The 20,042-nt window shown below is 31.8% G+C and overlaps 1 protein-coding gene across 1 annotated transcript in view; it reads right to left on the reverse strand.

Moving 5' to 3' along the window:
* Positions 1-20,042, reverse strand: part of LOC136031588 (potassium voltage-gated channel protein Shaw-like) — a 104,116-nt gene that overhangs the window by 3,998 nt on the left and 80,076 nt on the right. The window contains exons 8-10 of the mRNA XM_065711256.1: positions 11,936-12,052; positions 9,917-10,102; positions 2,227-2,350 (exon numbers count right to left, since the gene is read on the reverse strand). Coding sequence (XP_065567328.1) covers positions 2,227-2,350; positions 9,917-10,102; positions 11,936-12,052 — 427 coding nt within the window. The remainder of the gene's footprint in view (positions 1-2,226; positions 2,351-9,916; positions 10,103-11,935; positions 12,053-20,042) is intronic.

Consider the following 20,042-nt stretch of genomic DNA (forward strand, 5'->3'; position numbering starts at 1 on the left):
AGATTGGCAAAGTCTCCTGGATGCCTCTGATGGCACTGGTGGATTTAAGGTCTAAGGCAGGGTTCGCCTAAGAAAGGCGCGAAAAAAAAATTATTCCTGAAGACTGAGAAATTTACGTTGATAAGTTTCTGGACCGAGGGAACCCTAATGCACAAAAGAAAATTTTAGGGGTAATTGTCCACCAAAAAAGTCAAGAAATATGCTCTTTTCTACTGCATGAACTTCAAATCATTAAGTTCCTGGACCGAAAGTGATTCCAATTTACACAAAAAAAGTCTTAGTTTGCGGATAAAAAAGACTAGGTTAAACAAGACACTCGGCACCAAGGCCCTGTGGAGAGTTCTAACACTTTTGACCCGTGGATCACAGTTGCAGAGCAACAAATGCGATTATATATTTTTGGTATTAAGTGTATAGCCTCCCGTATCAAATTTTTAGATGCTTTATCATTAATGCAGGTTAGTATTGGTAAGGTCAACGTCTGATTAGAGAACTTTTGAAACAAGTTTTGTGCATGCGAGGTAATCGCCAAACTTTGTGTCTGTACTATTTTTGTTTTTTACCTGCATTAAGACTGTCTACGGACTCTTTACTGTGGTTAATGAACATCGATGGGTGGTTGGCTCTGTAAACTTTCATTTCAAAAACCTTAGAAAAAATTATGAAAACTGGAATTTCTATTTTAAAAGCAGGATTTAAAAATTTTGGAAACTTTGTTTAAGTTATCAAAGAGATAATACAAGGTTTTATCCCTGTCAAAAGTTGCTTGATTTCTAAAAAGTTAAGATTCGGAGCTAGGGCATTTTACTTACAGAAAATGTAAGGAATTCTAAGAATCAAAGCTTCAACGTAAAAAAAAGTCACCAAAGGAATTTTATTTATTAAAACCTATGAGAGCTCCTGCTTTTAAATAATCAAGATCTTTCTACTCCCTTAGGGGAATAGATTTTAGCTTGTCCACCAAAAAAAAAACAAAAAAAAGTTACCTATAGGATGTAATGTATGCGCGTTGATAGCTCTAGAATGCATTTCTTAATGTACACATTATTTCTGGGTACAGAGGATTGCATGTATTCTTGCATGTTTTTCATAGTATTAAACGTCTAAACTATAATCAGTCGATGTTTACACTTTTAAAAAAATACACATTTTAAACAGTAAATATAAATCCTTCCAACCTTTCACCCTTTTTTGCTAATAAGAATATGAATATAATCTTTTATGTGATCAAAAATCAATGTTTTGCCCCCAAATGCCACACAAATGTATGTTTTCAGCATCAGGCCCCCCCCATCACAGCAAGATCTACCATAGGAGAGACCGCCTTCCAATTTGCTGATGAACAATTGTACATCACAGTACATAATTATATAAAGTGTCAAATAAATCAAAAAAGCCAATAAATGAATTAAAAATTAATATTGCTAATTTGACTAACTATTTAGAAGTTTCATGAATAGTAATTTCGGCCCTTTTTTAGCTACAATTTGTGTTTTGCGCAGCAAAATGGAAGAAAATACCACTCTGTGGTTGTTCAATCTCTGAATTCTGAATTTTGCATCTGAATGAGAGTACTAGAACGTTAAGCCTTTCTTTAAATGTCCCCTCCAAATATTCTAGGATCATTGACTCGTAGCTGCCGGTGAAAAAAATAAAATAAAAAATCCTTGAATATCGGAAAAGCAATATTTACTTCTTCTGCAGATTACGACTTGAAAACTATAATAAAGTTCTCTCATTTGCCGAATTTGGTGGTAAATTTTTCATCAAGATCACCCCATTTTTGGGGATGTTTTCCTTAATTAAAAACCAGGTAAATATTCTCAGGTTAGAAGCTTTGGTGAGAAATTTTAAGCTCAAAGAATTCAAATATGTAAAATCAAATCAAACTAATAATTATAAGTTAATGATATTGAATCTATAAACTTTACTTGAATATTTAGAATTGCCATAATCCTTTGACATTTTCATTCTTATCAAATACACCTTTTTAGAATTTCGATTAATATTAGTACGAATCACTCCTTACTCTGTTGCTCAAAACAATTTGAACAGAATTACATAATAGCCTATCAGTGTCTAGTAGTCAAAGATCTTTATAAGAATTTTTTTTTTCTTGTGAGAATAACCTATTTCTAAGCTAACAACAAGCTAGTATTAGCTAGCGTAATTTTTAATTAAAAAACCTTTCAACCAAATGTTATTTTTTTCTTAAGTAATACTTACCAATTTTATTTCCACTCTGCCTCCTGTTATTACAAACTTGTTGAGCTGTCCTCTCTCGCCTTTTTCTCCGTGGTTGTTCAACCGGAAGAACACGTCTTCTTTTTTTTGGAAGTTTAGAACGAGCCTGGGAATAAGAAATTGACAAGGATATGCTATTAGGGAAGAATCTGAAAACGCAATCAGAAGTCAGAATTCACTTTTGGGCTTATAAAGAAGAAGAGATGAATATGAGAGAAGAGATAAGTATTTGTACGTTGTTGTAATATTCTGCCGCCAAAAAGGGTTTTCTGTTGGGGCAGGAAATCCTGAATATGGAAATGATGATCTTTTGCTGTTATTTTTATTGGCAGTATATTTGTCCATTGGCTAATATATATCAAATGTATTTATAAATTTGAATTAATGCTATATACTTTAATTGATTGGTAGTAATTTGATTTAATTGATGTATTGAGCATATGATGAAGGAGATCCTAAGCGATAAAAAAGAAAAGAGTAGAATGAAATTTTGAGTCAATGGTAAAAGATAACTTGCTAGGTGATGAGGTTTGTAATAAATTAAAAAAATAGTTTTTTCTTGTTGAATCTAGCTAAGGAGTAGGGACAAAAAAAAAACAAAAGGTTTCCGCAGAACTTCACAAAACACTTCCAGGGGTCCGAACGTAATGCACTATCATTCAAACTCTGTCCTGTGAGTCGTACCATGAAGAAACTGTATATCCATGTAAATATAAAAGTAGCACTTCGGCCTTTGACAAAACTTTATACAATAACTTTAAATAGCTTTATAATTTACAATGTCAGCCATTTATTAGGAGCTTGTTTTATTAAATAAAATTCTGAATATTAAAAATAGTCAAGCCTGAGGAATTTTATTGCTTGCTACGAAAAATTGATTAAAGAAAAAATGGGTTTAATTGCTATAAAGAAGTGAACAAAAATACAATATATAAACTAAACTTTAACAAAAAAAAATACTAAGAAAATAAATAAATAAATAAATAAAAATATAACATATATTTTTTGTGTGGTGTTTTATTTGTCACGGTATTTTATTTATGATGTCTAAAAAAAGTCTTAAATTGTCGGTCTGTAATTTTTTTTTTAATTTACTTTTCCGTTGAGAAAGGCTCCCGGACGTGGGGCCGAAATATTCTGAGTTTTTTTTTAGTTAAAGTGTAGTTTATATATTTTATTTTTGTTCACTGCTTTGTAGAAATTAAACCCGTTTTTTCTTTAATCAATTTTTCGCAAAGAGAAAAGCAGTGTGGTCTAAAAATTATTTATTGCTTGCTATTTACTGTTCTTGAGATTTTTTTGAGAACGTGGACATCTGTTAGTGTTTATCAATACGTTTCATAATTTAAATTTGTTTAATAATCTATATATATAAAAATAAGTTGTCTGTGGATCTGTGGATCGTGGATCAGGTGACGTCACCTGAAAAAACTGGATCAGGTGACGTCAAAACTGAAAAAACTAAAAAAAGGCAAAAACTACAAAAAAAACTAAAAACTAATAAAAAAAATAAAAAAGCTAAAAAACTAAAAAAACTAAAAAAAGGCAAAAACTACAAAAAAAACTAAAAACTAATAAAAAAGCTAAAAAACTAAAAAAACTAAAAAAAGGCAAAAACTACAAAAAAAACTAAAAACTAATAAAAAAAATAAAAAGCTAAAAAACTAAAAAAACTAAAAAAACTAAAAAAAGGTAAAAAACTAAAAAAACTAACTACAAAAAAAACTAAAAACTAATAAAAAAATAAAAAAGCTAAAAAACTAAAAAAACTAAAAAAAGGCAAAAACTACAAAAAAAACTAAAAACTAATAAAAAAGCTAAAAAACTAAAAAAACTAAAAAAAAGGCAAAAACTACAAAAAAAACTAAAAACTAATAAAAAAATAAAAAAGCTAAAAAACTAAAAAAACTAAACAAAGGTAAAAAACTAAAAAAACTAAAAACTAAAAAAAACTAAAAAAAAGGAAAAAACTGAAAAATAAGCTAAAATAAAGGTAAAAACCAATAAAAAACTAAAAAAAAAAACTGAAAAAACTAAAAAAACGCAAAAACTACAAAAAAACTAAAAACTAATAAAAAAAGTAAAAAAGCTAAAAAACTAAAAAAACTAAAAAACTAAAAAAAGGTAAAAAACTAAAAAAAATAAAAAATAAAAAAAAACTAAAAAAAAGGAAAAAACTGAAAAATAAGCTAAAATAAAGGTAAAAACCAATAAAAAACTAAAAAGAAAAAAAGGAAAAACTAAAAAAAATTTTCATCTAAAAAACTAAAAAAAACTAAAAAAGGTAAAAACTAAAAGAACTAAAAAAGAAAAAAATAAATGACGACACTCAAAGAGAAAGCGACCAGGACAAATGTTCGATTAGCAATCAACAAAGCACCGGGACACAGGGAGTATAAATGACGACCAGGACATAAGTAAAAAAAAACTAACAAAACTAAAAAGAAGGTAAAAACTACAAAAAAACTAAAAAGAAAAAAAAAACTAAAAACTAATAAAAAAACTAAAAAATCTAAAAATCTAAATAAACTAAAAAAGAAAAAAAAAAGGAAAAAAATAAAGGAGAAAAACAAAACTAAAAAACGAATGTATATACAGACCGGGACACCGGGATACAAATGACGACCGGGACACAGGGAATATAAATGACGACCGGGACACAGGGACACAACTACAACGGGGACACCGGGGGAAACAGGGGGATATAAATGACGACCGGGACACCGGGACAGGGAATGGTCGATTAGCAATCACCATCAACAAAGCTCAAGGGCAATCATTAGAATCATGAGGTATAGATCTGAATACAGATTGTTTTCCCATGGACCATTATATGTTGCATGTTCAAGAGTCGGTAAACCTGACAATCTATTTGGATCAGGTGACGTCACCTGAAAAAACTGGATCAGGTGACGTCAAAACTGAAAAAACTAAAAAAAGGCAAAAACTACAAAAAAAACTAAAAACTAATAAAAAAAATAAAAAAGCTAAAAAACTAAAAAAACTAAAAGAAGGCAAAAACTACAAAAAAACTAAAAACTAATAAAATAGCTAAAAAACTAAAAAAACTAAAAAAAGGCAAAAACTACAAAAAAAACTAAAAACTAATAAAAAAAATAAAAAAGCTAAAAAACTAAAAAAACTAAAAAAACTAAAAAAAGGTAAAAAACTAAAAAAACTAACTACAAAAAAAACTAAAAACTAATAAAAAAAATAAAAAAGCTAAAAAACTAAAAAAACTAAAAAAAGGCAAAAACTACAAAAAAAACTAAAAACTAATAAAAAAGCTAAAAAACTAAAAAAACTAAAAAAAGGCAAAAACTACAAAAAAAACTAAAAACTAATAAAAAAATAAAAAAGCTAAAAAACTAAAAAAACTAAACAAAGGTAAAAAACTAAAAAAACTAAAAACTAAAAAAAACTAAAAAAAAAAGGAAAAAACTGAAAAATAAGCTAAAATAAAGGTAAAAACCAATAAAAAACTAAAAAAAAAACTGAAAAAACTAAAAAAAGGCAAAAACTACAAAAAAAACTAAAAACTAATAAAAAAAGTAAAAAAGCTAAAAAACTAAAAAAACTAAAAAACTAAAAAAAGGTAAAAAACTAAAAAAATAAAAAATAAAAAAAAACTAAAAAAAAGGAAAAAACTGAAAAATAAGCTAAAATAAAGGTAAAAACCAATAAAAAACTAAAAAGAAAAAAAGGAAAAAACTAAAAAAAATTTTCATCTAAAAAACTAAAAAAAACTAAAAAAGGTAAAAACTAAAAGAACTAAAAAAGAAAAAAAATAAATGACGACACTCAAAGAGAAAGCGACCAGGACAAATGTTCGATTAGCAATCAACAAAGCACCGGGACACAGGGAGTATAAATGACGACCAGGACATAAGTAAAAAAAATCTAACAAAACTAAAAAGAAGGTAAAAACTACAAAAAAAACTAAAAAGAAAAAAAAACTAAAAACTAATAAAAAAACTAAAAAATCTAAAAATCTAAATAAACTAAAAAAGAAAAAAAAAGGAAAAAAATAAAGGAGAAAAACAAAACTAAAAAACGAATGTATATACAGACCGGGACACCGGGATACAAATGACGACCGGGACACAGGGAATATAAATGACGACCGGGACACAGGGACACAACTACAACGGGGACACCGGGGGAAACAGGGGGATATAAATGACGACCGGGACACCGGGACAGGGAATGGTCGATTAGCAATCACCATCAACAAAGCTCAAGGGCAATCATTAGAATCATGAGGTATAGATCTGAATACAGATTGTTTTCCCATGGACCATTATATGTTGCATGTTCAAGAGTCGGTAAACCTGACAATCTATTTGGATCAGGTGAGGTCACCTGAAAAAACTGGATCAGGTGACGTCAAAACTGAAAAAACTAAAAAAAGGCAAAAACTACAAAAAAAACTAAAAACTAATAAAAAAAATAAAAAAGCTAAAAAACTAAAAAAACTAAAAGAAGGCAAAAACTACAAAAAAACTAAAAACTAATAAAATAGCTAAAAAACTAAAAAAACTAAAAAAAGGCAAAAACTACAAAAAAACTAAAAACTAATAAAAAAAATAAAAAAGCTAAAAAACTAAAAAAACTAAAAAAACTAAAAAAAGGTAAAAAACTAAAAAAACTAACTACAAAAAAAACTAAAAACTAATAAAAAAAATAAAAAAGCTAAAAAACTAAAAAAACTAAAAAAAGGCAAAAACTACAAAAAAAACTAAAAACTAATAAAAAAGCTAAAAAACTAAAAAAACTAAAAAAAGGCAAAAACTACAAAAAAACTAAAAACTAATAAAAAAAATAAAAAAGCTAAAAAACTAAAAAAACTAAAAAAAGGTAAAAAACTAAAAAAACTTAAAACTAAAAAAAACTAAAAAAAAGGAAAAAACTGAAAAATAAGCTAAAATAAAGGTAAAAACCAATAAAAAACTAAAAAAAAACTGAAAAAACTAAAAAAAGGCAAAAACTACAAAAAAAACTAAAAACTAATAAAAAAAGTAAAAAAGCTAAAAAACTAAAAAAACTAAAAAAACTAAAAAAAGGTAAAAAACTAAAAAAAATAAAAAATAAAAAAAAACTAAAAAAAAGGAAAAAACTGAAAAATAAGCTAAAATAAAGGTAAAAACCAATTAAAAACTAAAAAGAAAAAAAGGAAAAAACTAAAAAAAATTTTCATCTAAAAAACTAAAAAAAACTAAAAAAGGTAAAAACTAAAAGGACTAAAAAAGAAAAAAATAAATGACGACACTCAAAGAGAAAGCGACCAGGACAAAAGGAATGTTCGATTAGCAATCAACAAAGCACCGGGACACAGGGAGTATAAATGACGACCAGGACATAAGTAAAAAAAAAAAACTAACAAAACTAAAAAGAAGGTAAAAACTACAAAAAAACTAAAAAGAAAAAAAAAACAAAAAACTAATAAAAAAACTAAAAAATCTAAAAATCTAAATAAACTAAAAAAGAAAAAAAAAGGAAAAAAATAAAGGAGAAAAACAAAACTAAAAAACGAATGTATATACAGACCGGGACACCAGGATACAAATGACGACCGGGACACAGGGAATATAAATGACGACCGGGACACAGGGACACAACTACAACGGGGACACCGGGGGAAACAGGGGGATATAAATGACGACCGGGACACCGGGGCAGGGAATGGTCGATTAGCAATCACCATCAACAAAGCTCAAGGGCAATCATTAGAATCATGAGGTATAGATCTGAATACAGATTGTTTTCCCATGGACCATTATATGTTGCATGTTCAAGAGTCGGTAAACCTGACAATCTATTTATATGCAAAGACAATGGGACAGCAAAGAATGTTGTATATTCGCAAGTTTTACGTAGTTAAAACCATATATATATATATATATATATATATATATATATATATATATATATATATATATATATATATATATATATATATATCTATATTCACAGGTGGGACATAGGGACACAACTACAATGGCGCGTAACTATTATGGCGCGTAACGACTTACGCGCGCGGGGGGGCTTGGGGGGGGGGGGCGTGAAGCGCCCCCACCAACTAGGTGTTGGGGTGGCGCGAAGCGCCACCCCAACAGCTAGTTTAATATATTTAATAAATGGAGATTTAATCCATGCAATGTAAAAAAGGTTAATGCAACCGAGTCTTTAACTTCAGCAGTTAAAAAAAAAATGATGTGCCACTGATCAAAGGTATTTTTACACTTTGTGGCTGCAAAAAAATCGCTTTTTAAAAGAGGAAAACCGTGGATAAAAGGGTTTTGACCAAAAACCCAGGATAAAAGGAAGTAGAATTGGTACTGGCAAGAGTAGCGTAGAAACAAACTTTTAGAACTGTATTATTCAAACTTTGAACAGTGTTTTACTATTTTGAAAACTAAAATAAAAAAAAAAATGTTGCAAAATCAAAATAGCTATTCTTTAAGCCTATATTTAAGCCTATATATTTAAGCATACATTTAAAAGAAGACTTGTTTAAATTCATAGTGTCGAAAACCAGTGACAAGCAGATTTGGTTGATATGCGGCAGTATAAAAGTGGAAAAAATAATTTTAATTATATTTTTACAGTCATCAGTTTTTTAGTATGCTTTGAGTGTTAAGAAGATAAAACGGGTAAATAAATTATTAATGCTTTAACAGTTTCATTTAAAAATAGAATACCTAAGAAATTACAAACAGATAAAGGTAAATAATTTGTTATGAAAAACGTCAAAGTATTTTTTTAAGAGTCATAAAATTCATTGGTTCTCATCTGAAAGTGAACTGAAAGCCCAAATTTTTGAACCCTTTAATAGAATGAACAAAGAGAAATAATGGAAATATTTTACTCATCGGGTATATTACCCTTTTTCGTTGACAATTATAACGATTCTTATCATCAATCCATCAAAATGAAACCAATAGAAGGAAATAAGGAAATGAAAATAATAACCAAATAAGGAATATAACCAATAGAAGCGACCAAATAAGGAAATGAAAGCACGGTGTACACTAATTTATATCCTGATATCGAAGTTAAAAACCGTCCATAAACAAATTCTATGTTGGTGATCTGGTTAGAATTAATAATTGTAAGGGTGTTTTTGATAAAGTTTACCTACCAAATTACACAACTGAAGTGTTTCAAATGGAAGTGTTCAGAACTCTCGACAGTTATTCGATAAAAATTTTTATTCAATAAAATGATCCCATAAAGTTGAATAAATTATTAGCGAGTATGGTGAAAAGTAGGCGTTACAGACAGCTGGATTCCGTGACTATTCTGAATGGTAGGGTGCTCCAATCGTTGAAGCAGAAGATAAAAACACAAATATGATTACTGATAAATTATATAAAAATGACACTAATTAAGAAGAAAATTTCAATGACTGGATCAATTTTTAAGCAGCGAAGCAAGTTTTCAGGTAAGCAATCAAGCTCACTAAAGCCAAGTTATTTTACCACCGATTAAACCAAATTTATTGCTAATGTCTATTCTGGGATAGATGAAGAACTCTTGAGAGAAATCAATAAAGACTATGATCCTACGGGATTCTATTTTGAAATGCCTAGTTTTTATTTAGATTGTTTTATTTTGTTTATTTTCTCGCTGAATATAATCAGGTTAACTTAACAACAGCTGAATCATTTACCTGGGTATGACTGTAAAACATAGAAAAATTCGAGACAATGACAGGAACTGGAAGAGATATAGTCAGGACACCAGCTAGGGCGCAAAGAGCTCCAACAAACATACCAACGTAAGTTTTTGGCACCATATCACCGTAGCCAACAGTTGTCATTGTTACAAGTGCCCACCATAATCCTTCTGGGATGCTCTACGGTAGAAAAGACAATGACAATCATATGTAAGTAAGTAAGTAAGTAAGTACTTTTATTACCCGAAAATTCACTAGAATTACATCGGAGTACGAATGAAAAAAGAAGAAGAAAATCACACTACGAACATAACCATAAGTAAACTCACACTATGTACACTAACAAAAACTACTGACACATGACAGCTAGCCACGGGTTCGTCCTTCCCTTAGCCTTTTCCAGGAAATTCTCAACGACTCGGTTAATGCAAACTGTTGGATCGGACACTCCGATGTGTAGATTTATCACCCCTTTAAAAGACTACTCATTTATGTATGAAACCAAATCACATTAAATGTGCTTAAAAAAGGCATATTTGCACCTTTAATGTTCCATAAGAGTCAATCCAATTTATAAAAATTACAAGAAAACCCACAAAGACCCTCCTCCTCCAACTTCCAGAATAAATATTCAGTAGAAAACAAAGCACTTACAGAAGAGAAAGGAAAGAACAACTCCGCAGGGCCACTTTTTCATCTTCTAAGCAATTTAAAGAAATCAGCAACTCTCTTCACTATTCATGCTTACAAACAAACTAATATACATGATCATGAGGAGCACAGAAACGTGATTGAAGTGGGGTTTTCCTACCTTTGAGTTTTTGTGTTACATTTACTTAAAAAAAAGCCTTTTATGCACTAAGATACATAGGTGGATTAAAGTTTTAAGTAGCAGCATAAAGATCTAAATTGTAGGCTATATATATATATATATATATATATATATATATATATATATATATATATATATATATATATATATATATGTACTGACTAAGAAACTTCCCGGAAAAAGAAGTTTTTAAAAGAAAAGTAAAGAGCCATATTAAACTTAATACCAGGAAAAATAAGTTTCTATAATAATTTAAATTCAAAACAACCATTAAAGACTAATTGAAACCCTAAAAGAAAAGAACTCAGAATAAACGACCATGGCAAACATAAAGATAAGAGGCACAAATTTAGATAAATAAATGTCAAAACGTGTTACAATTAGACTGAATATTCAAGTCAAATTTAGAACGAACGAAAATTACCAAAAACAGGGGTTTGCCTACTTTCACCTTCTCCTTCCCTAACCATAAAATTCTAAAGCTTATTGTGTCATCTGCGTTTTATTAAAAACTATATGTATCTTAATTTGTGTGCTTTTGTTTTTTTTCAAAACAACTATGAAAAATATATAACCATATAAATCAGTGTGACTGGAGAGAAGTAAGAAACATAAACTAAATATTTAATAAAAAATAATAACGATTCCCAGAAACTCAGCAATAAAAAATTTGATATCACTGTACTTTAATTTTTTTTTAATGTTGTAAATGTAAAAGAAAATATATCAAACATAAACGTTTTCAATAAAGCACAAATGACGCAATAGGCTTTAGAGCATAAACGTAAACCTCAATACATCTTTCTAACAGTTTTTTTTTTTTTTTTTTTTTTTTAGATTAGAGATTGTCGAGAAGACAAGAGCTTATGACTTTTAAGTGGGATTATTTGGAAGAGACAAAAAGAAAGAGAAAATTACAAATAAAGCTGTTTTATTGAATTATTTCTGGATATAAAACTATCAGAAAGGGTTAATTAAATTTATTTATCATCTGCTATGAAATAAAAAGACAAGAAATGTTTTCTTAAGAAATAGCTACATCTGCAATTATTAATTTGTGTTTAGAGAGGAATAGATATTGAAACTGAATTGAGTGAAGAAATCATTTCATTCTGTCAGAATATGCAAGGAGACTAGCCTTTAAGCTATGAATAAAAATGACAGCTAAAAATAAGACTTACCTTAAAATCATTCTTTGGATTTGGCTGGATTCGTTCTCCGTAATAGACTAGACTTGCAAAAATAACAATGCCAAGCATTAGAAAGAAAACCAACAATGTCAGCTCTTTTGCTGATGCCTGAAATGTTATAAAAGCTTATCTCTGTGTAGGTAATCTCAAAAAACACTTAAAGTACTTACTAAATGAACATATTTAACAAAAAATAAGTGATTATCATATTAAGAAAATGTACATGGAGTCTACTTTACCTTGACAATGGTAAATATTTGAGTGATGATTTGTTCTTCTTATGGATGTTTACTACCCTTGGGAGGGGACATAAGAACATAAGCTTCTGGAGCCTCAATCGTCAACCTCAAATTGACGCAGAGGGTAACTTAGAAATGATAAAACCTATAAGTTTCAAAAACCCAGGTGTGGTCACCGGGGAATCGTTTTCACCGTGGATCTTCGGAAAAACTACTTTTAAAGAAAATTTGTTTTTTTTTTGCGACAAAAGATTTTCATTGTAGATTTTTCTCATTTTTATTCAAAATCCAAACATGATACGATTTGTAGAGGTTAAATTTAAAGGTTTGGAAGTTTCTCCCTCTAAAGGGTGCTAGTAACCTTAGGAGTTAGTAATGTTAGACTCATCTCAAGTTCAATTGACATTTGTCTAAAGATAATGCGCAATCCATGCGCTAAATGTACATAATGAACCAATCCCTCTTTGATTATGGCAGAACGGCTTTTTTAAATTTTATTTTCAGCTTAGTTAATAATTAACCTGTTTAAAATCATAGGTTTACAGAGCCTTAGCTTTTATGAGAAAATTATATAACCAAAACAAGTTTTTTTTAAATGAAAGTAAGAGGCAACATTGAAAATCAAAACGAACAGAAATTATTCCGTACATGAAAAGAGCGATTAATTATTTTCGTAAGGAGCGAGGCGTTGAGGAGGGTAATGTTCCTTTCATATACGGAATAATTTCCGTTCGTTTTAAATTTTAATGTCGCTCCTTACTTTCTGTTAAAAAAAAACTTTTCTTTTTTATTTCATTTCTGAAAGTTTTTCAAATAATACAGGTTCAAATTTGGCTCATTGTATATTAAAATTAAAAACAAAATTTCCCCAAGCCCCCCCGCGCGCGTAAGTCGTTACGCGCCATATTAGTTATGCGCCATTGTAGTTGTGTCCCTGTGTCCCACCTGTGAATATAGATAGATTTATATATGTGTTTCAAACTACGTAAAAATTGCGAATAAACAACATTCTTGGCTTTCCCATTGTCTGTGCATATACAAAGCCGTATGTACTAATAATGACGTCATATGCAAGCGCTCTTTTTACAAACAAACAAACATGCATCCACACAACTCGTTTTTATATAGATAGATAGATAGATAGATACAATACAAATTAACTGCGTAAAACTTGCGAATATACAACATTCTTCGCTGTCCAATTGTCGCTGCATATAAATACATTGTCAGGTTTACCGACCCTCGCGCCACCCCAACACTTAGTTGGTGGGGCGCTTCGCGCCCCCCAAGCCCCCCCGCGCGCGTAAGTCGTTACGCGCCATATTAGTTATGCGCCATTGTAGTTGTGTCCCTGTGTCCCACCTGTGAATATAGATAGATTTATATATGTGTTTCAAACTACGTAAAAATTGCGAATAAACAACATTCTTGGCTTTCCCATTGTCTGTGCATATACAAAGCCGTATGTACTAATAATGACGTCATATGCAAACGCTCTTTTTACAAACAAACAAACATGCATCCACACATCTCGTTTTTATATAGATAGATAGATAGATAGATACAATACAAATTAACTGCGTAAAACTTGCGAATATACAACATTCTTCGCTGTCCAATTGTCGCTGCATATAAATACATTGTCAGGTTTACCGACCCTCGAACATGCAACGTACAATTGTCCATGGGAAAAACAATCAGTATTAAGATCTATACCACATTTTTCTAATGATTGACCTTGAGCTTTGTTAATGGTGATTGCAAATACTAATCGAATTGGGAATTGCAATCTTTTAAATTGAAAAAGCAGATCCGTTGGAATCATGGGAATGCGAGGAATAAGAACAGCCTCACCCTCATAAGGCCCTGTCAAGATTGTGGCCTCTATTAGGTTTTCCATTGTTTTTTTTTTACGGCAAGTCGCGTGCCATTGCAAAGCTTTGGTGGGTTGATATTTCTTAAAAGTATTATTGGTACGCCTATTTTTAGTTGTAGCACGTGTGGTGGAAACCCTGAAGGATCTATGGAATTTAAAAATTCAGATGGATAATTAACCGCTTCATTTGGTTCCAAAACTGTGTCGACTGACTTGTAAAGGACTGCCTGGTCTCGAATCTTGGTCAAAACAATATTGTTGATTTCGTGGACGTCTATATTTTTGGGTGCGAGAATCGCTCTTTCACTTAGCCATTTATTATTTTTATAATTTTTTAGAATATTCGGAAATACTTTTTCAATCAATTCATTTTTGGACGTCACTAAATTACAGAAATCAGCAGGTAGTTGTATACGTCCTGAAATTGAGTCTACTGTTTGACCAGAGTCATCGTTTTGCAATCGGACACGCATATTTGTAGTTAATTTTAATATTTTTACGTGTGCCCATAAATTAGGTTTTTTTAGGCAAGCATTCATTTCGTCTGCAGGAGTTAAACTACGTAAAAATTGCGAATATACAACATTCTTGGCTTTCCCATTGCCTCTGCATATACAAAGCCGTATGTACTAATAATGACATCATATGCAAACGCTCTTTTTACAAACAAACAAACATGCATACACACAACTCGTTTTTATATAGATAGATAGATAGATAGATACAATACAAATTAACAGCGTAAAACTTGCGAATATACAACATTCTTCGCTGTCCAATTGTCGCTGCATATAAATAGATTGTCAGGTTTACCGACCCTCGAACATGCAACGTACAATTGTCTATGGGAAAAACAATCAGTATTAAGATCTATACCACATTTTTCTAATGATTGACCTTGAGCTTTGTTAATGGTGATTGCAAATGCTAATCGAATTGGGAATTGCAATCTTTTAAATTGAAAAGGCAGATCCGTTGGAATCATGGGAATGCGAGGAATAAGAACAGCCTCACCCTCAAAAGGCCCTGTCAAGATTGTGGCCTCTATTAGGTTTTCCATTGTTTTTTTTACGGCAAGTCGAGTGCCATTGCAAAGCTTTGATGGGTTTATATTTCTTAAAAGTATTATTGGTACGCCTATTTTTAGTTGTAGCACGTGTGGTGGAAACCCTGAAAGATCTATGGAATTTAAAAATTCAGATGGATAATTAACCGCTTCATTTGGTTCCAAAACTGTGTCGACTGACTTGTAAAGGACTGCCTGGTCTCGAATCTTGGTCAAAACAATATTGTTGATTTCGTTTACGTCTATATTTTTGGGTGCGAGAATCGCTCTTTCACTTAGCCATTTATTATTTTTATAATTTTTTAGAATATTCGGAAATACTTTTTCAATCAATTCATTTTTGGACGTCACTAAATTACAGAAATCAGCAGGTAGTTGTATACGTCCTGAAATTGAGTCTACTGGGAGCTTTCCGTTTCCAATTGTCAGCAATTGATCTGAAAATGTTTGACCAGAGTCATCGTTTTGCAATCGGACACGCATATTTGTAGTTAATTTTAATATTTTTACGTGTGCCCATAAATTAGAATTTTTCAGGCAAGCATTCATTCGTCTTCAATGGCTCTGGTGGTGCAGCCAATAGAGGAAGTTTAACTTTTCCTGAGGCGCAACACATTCCCATTGTTTCACCATTGAATTTCAAGGCCTTGCAACAGGGACAAATTTTAGACATTGTCCCGATTTGAACACATCTACTCAAGCTATAATCATCGACTGGGTTGTACCTGAATGCCAGGCGATAACTTTCAGGTTGCTCTGATTCCTCGGCACGCTTTCTTTTCTTACTTTCTCTATCAGCAGCAAGCCTGATTTCTTGCTGTTCTTGTGATTCCTCGGCACGCTTTCTTTTCTTACTTTCTCTATCAGCAGCAAGTCTGATTTCTTGCTGTTCTTGTAATTCCTCGGCACGCCTTCTTTTTTCACTTTCTCTTTTAGCAGCAAGTCTGCTTCCGCGTTGCTCTGGTAGTTCCTCGGCACGCTTTCTGTTCTTTTTTTCTCTATCAGCCTCAAGCCTGTTTCCTTGCTGTTCTTTTGATTCCTCGGCACGCTTTCTGTTCTTTCTTTCTCTATCAGCCTCAAGCCTGTTTCCTTGCTGTTCTTTTGATTCCTCGGCACGCTTTCTGTTCTTTCTTTCTCTATCAGCCTCAAGCCTGTTTCCTTGCTGTTCTTTTGATTCCTCGGCACGCTTTCTTTTCTGACTTTCTCTATCAGCAGCAAGTTTTTTGGCATAGACTCTTTGAGCATCTTCATCGGCTTTTGCCATGGTAAGTTCATCAGTCATTGTAAACTTAAACATTAATAGATTTCTACGTGAACATATGTCTTAAATATCTTGAATGACGTCACCGTCAAAGCAAAAATGACGACAACTAATTTCATGACGTTAGTCAACACAGAAACATGACGTCACCTGATCCACAGACAGACACACAGACAGACAACTTATTTTTATATATATAGATAGATAGATAGATATAAAGAGTGGCTCCCTCCTCAATACCTTGCTCTTTACGCTAAAGCTGTTAGCACTTTTAAAAAGTTTCCTATTCTAATTAAACAACCACCGTGTTTCAATAGACGCTCTTAAAAAATTTATACAAATAGTAAAACTTCAGCTTAAAGAGCAAGGTATTGAGGAGGGGACAACCCTTCATATATTGAATAATTTATATTCGTTTTTCAAATAATACCGGTAAATCTTGCTCACCCTCTATGAAATATATCCCTCCCCCTCACGGAAAACTTCTCCTTGGAAAATTCATCAAACGTAAAGATGGATAAATTTAAAGTGGGGTGAACGTAAAGTATCCCCCCTCCCGTCAATTTTTTTCCGGGCAGTTCCATCCTTGCTGAGAATCCCCCTCCCTGCAAAAGTGCTTGTGGACGATTCAGCCTGTAGAATTTTCCTATGCATTCTTTGATTTTAATAAGATTTTAATCTCTAACCCATTTCTCGATCACTCTAGAAATGTCCCCTTTATTGGAAAATATTTCCTGGGAATTGAAACACGCGGGAAAAAACCGCCTGGATAATTCCCCCTTGAACATTTCAACATAAAAAATTTGGCAAATCTTCTACTGTAACGTTTTCTCTGGAATATCCAGACCTCAGAAATTTTCCTCCCCAAGGAAAACTCTTCCTATAGAAAACCAACCCAAGCGAAATCCCCCTCCCTAAAAATGTCTGTATACTTCCCAATAAGTACTATACGTAAACAATGAGCAAATTTTATATTTTACAGACCTCTCCCCACAGGTTATGGGGGTAGTTTTACACCTACATACATAATTATTTGATATTTCAATTATACTGAACAAAATAGTTATCATAAGATTTTGATCATATAATATTGGTGAAAAATGTAAGTGGGAGGGAGACCAGTTGCCCTCTTGTCTTTTTGGTCACTCAAAAAGGGAACTAAAGTTTTTGATTTTCGTTCGAATGTACCTTCTTCTGATCTTCTAGAACCATTATTTGATGAAAAAAAATAACAAAATACGAGGACTTAAGAGCCAAGAGCTGATATGGTACTTGTGGCAAGGTCGGAACCTAAGATTAGACTCGGTACTAGAGTCATCGATTCTGCTGTTATTTGTTTATTGGTAATTATTAGAAAGATAAACTTGCAAATACAGTTTTCCTGTAGTCTCTTCCTGTCCAGTATTATAAAGTTTCTCCCAAAAGGTTTCATATCGATCTTTCCACCCTAAGGGTTTTCCAAAATTTCCATTCCCCCAAATCTCACCAAATCTGGTCGGGACTTGAAATAAAAGCTCTGAGACACGAGATCCTTCTAAATATCAAATTTCATTAAGATCCAATAACCAGTTCGTAAGTAAAAAATACCTCATTTTTTCTAATTTTTCCGAGTTAGCCGTCCTTCCGCTCCCCCCAGTTGGTCTGATCGAGAAAGTGACTATTTCTAATTTAATCTGGTCTGGTCCCTGATACGCCTGTCAACTTTTTGCGATCGCTTTATTGATCACACATCTTGTTTCGGATCTTCTTCGTGTTAAAATTGGAATGGCTCGGGATTCAAACCAGAGACCTCTCGCACCCTAAGCGAGATTCATACCCCTAGACCAGCAAGCCCCAATTAAAGAACAATCAATCGTTTTACGGGCAAATAAAATTCTTCTCAGCTAGCTGGTTCGCTCTCCCTCCCCAGATGGTCGAATCGAGGAAGCGACTATTTCTAATTTAATTTGGTCTGGTCCCTGATACGCCTGCCACATTTCATCATCCTAGCTTATCTGGAAGTGCCCAAACTAGCAAAACCGGGACCAACAGACCGACTAACAGCCGACGGACAAAAATATTGTCGCTATATACCACTTCGTAAATACCAAGTGTCATAATTATAAATAAATAAATAAAAACGTATCCGTGATCTGTCTTCTGGCAAAAACAACAAAATTCAACATTTTTGCAGATAGGAGCTTGAAACTTCTACAGTAGGCTACGCTGAATCTGATGATGTGACTTTTCATTAAGATTGCTTTAATTTTAGGGGGTGTTTCCCCTCTATTTGTAAATCCGGCAAATTCTTTCAGGCTATTAACTTTTAACGGGTAGCATTAAACCTACTGAATCTTATATATTTGGAATGAGCATATTAATGCTCATTCCAAAATTATTCCTCAAGTTAATCATATTAGTAAATCCTATTCATATTAATATGATTAATATTAATAATCTCATATTAATAATCATTCCTCATTTTAATTCTCATTCTATTCTCAAAAATAAGAATAGCGTTTTGTTTTTGTTTTATTTGTTGTTTTTTCCTTTTCCTTTTCCTCTGAGGAGCTGATATCCCTTGAGTGTTTGTTCATGGTGTATGGTTGTCCTCACCGCGCTTTGAATCTCAGGCCTCAGGTATGTTCTCCTTTTCATCTTAAATATTATTTGGTTACGGCTTTTCTTCTTTTTTTTGGTTGTTCAATCAATCAATCAATTTATTAATACTAAAGAAAACTATTACAAAAGCAAATCAGTTAATAGGCCCAAGAAGCTATGCTTAAGAAGCTATTGCTTATATTGTTTTTTTTTTGTATCTCCCTTGTATCCCTGGCCATGAAGGCGAGGGGGAATAATAGTACTGTACTTTCATTTCTTATTTATCGGTGAATAAGACTCTGAACTCTGAACTCTTAAGCTAATTCTTTTGATGTATTTATTGATAATAAAACTTTGGTTTTTAGAGTTTTGGTTACTATTGAACCGACTCGCTCCTTACTTACATTTTGTCACCATGAACTGTTTGAAATGAATTTTATCGTAGATTCTGATGACCAAAGGAACAAAGTTTTACCCACCAAATTAATTTTGCATCATTTACATTTTTCTTTTTTTAAACAAGTTTCGAAGACACACAAATCTGAAACATGCCCTTAAAGGGGAAATAAATGCCTTTTAAATCAACCCGGCTCCCAGTATGTCTTTAAGAGACAATCACAGCAGCTACTATACCTCCCGAAACTGAATTTTCGCCTCATTGAATTGAAGATTAATATGCTTTCAAAGTCTTGACCATCACTCAGTTGGTTAATACTCATTTTCAAAAATCTTGTGCTTTTTCTCGATTCGTGGCACTATTCTACCTTAAGAACAGTCAACGTGGAAGACTGACGTGAATGAGATTCTTAAGATTGTCATTCACAGAAGTTTCGAAATAGACATCAATACTCCTAAATATACAAGTAATTAAAATCTCGATTTACGGCTTAGTGTTGTTAAAACATGGATGTAAAGTCATTCTTCACAGTCTAATCAGATGATGTGCGCGTTAATAACTTTTACAATGCTTAAAACTGAACTGGTTAACGGTTGTACAACACTCAAAATTAAAGTTCAGAAATAATTTACAGCTAAAATTACTTTACGCAGAGCACGAAAGACTGTAATTTGCCTAA

Source organism: Artemia franciscana, chromosome 9, assembly GCF_032884065.1.
Source record: "Artemia franciscana chromosome 9, ASM3288406v1, whole genome shotgun sequence".
NCBI classification, from domain to species: domain Eukaryota; kingdom Metazoa; phylum Arthropoda; class Branchiopoda; order Anostraca; family Artemiidae; genus Artemia; species Artemia franciscana.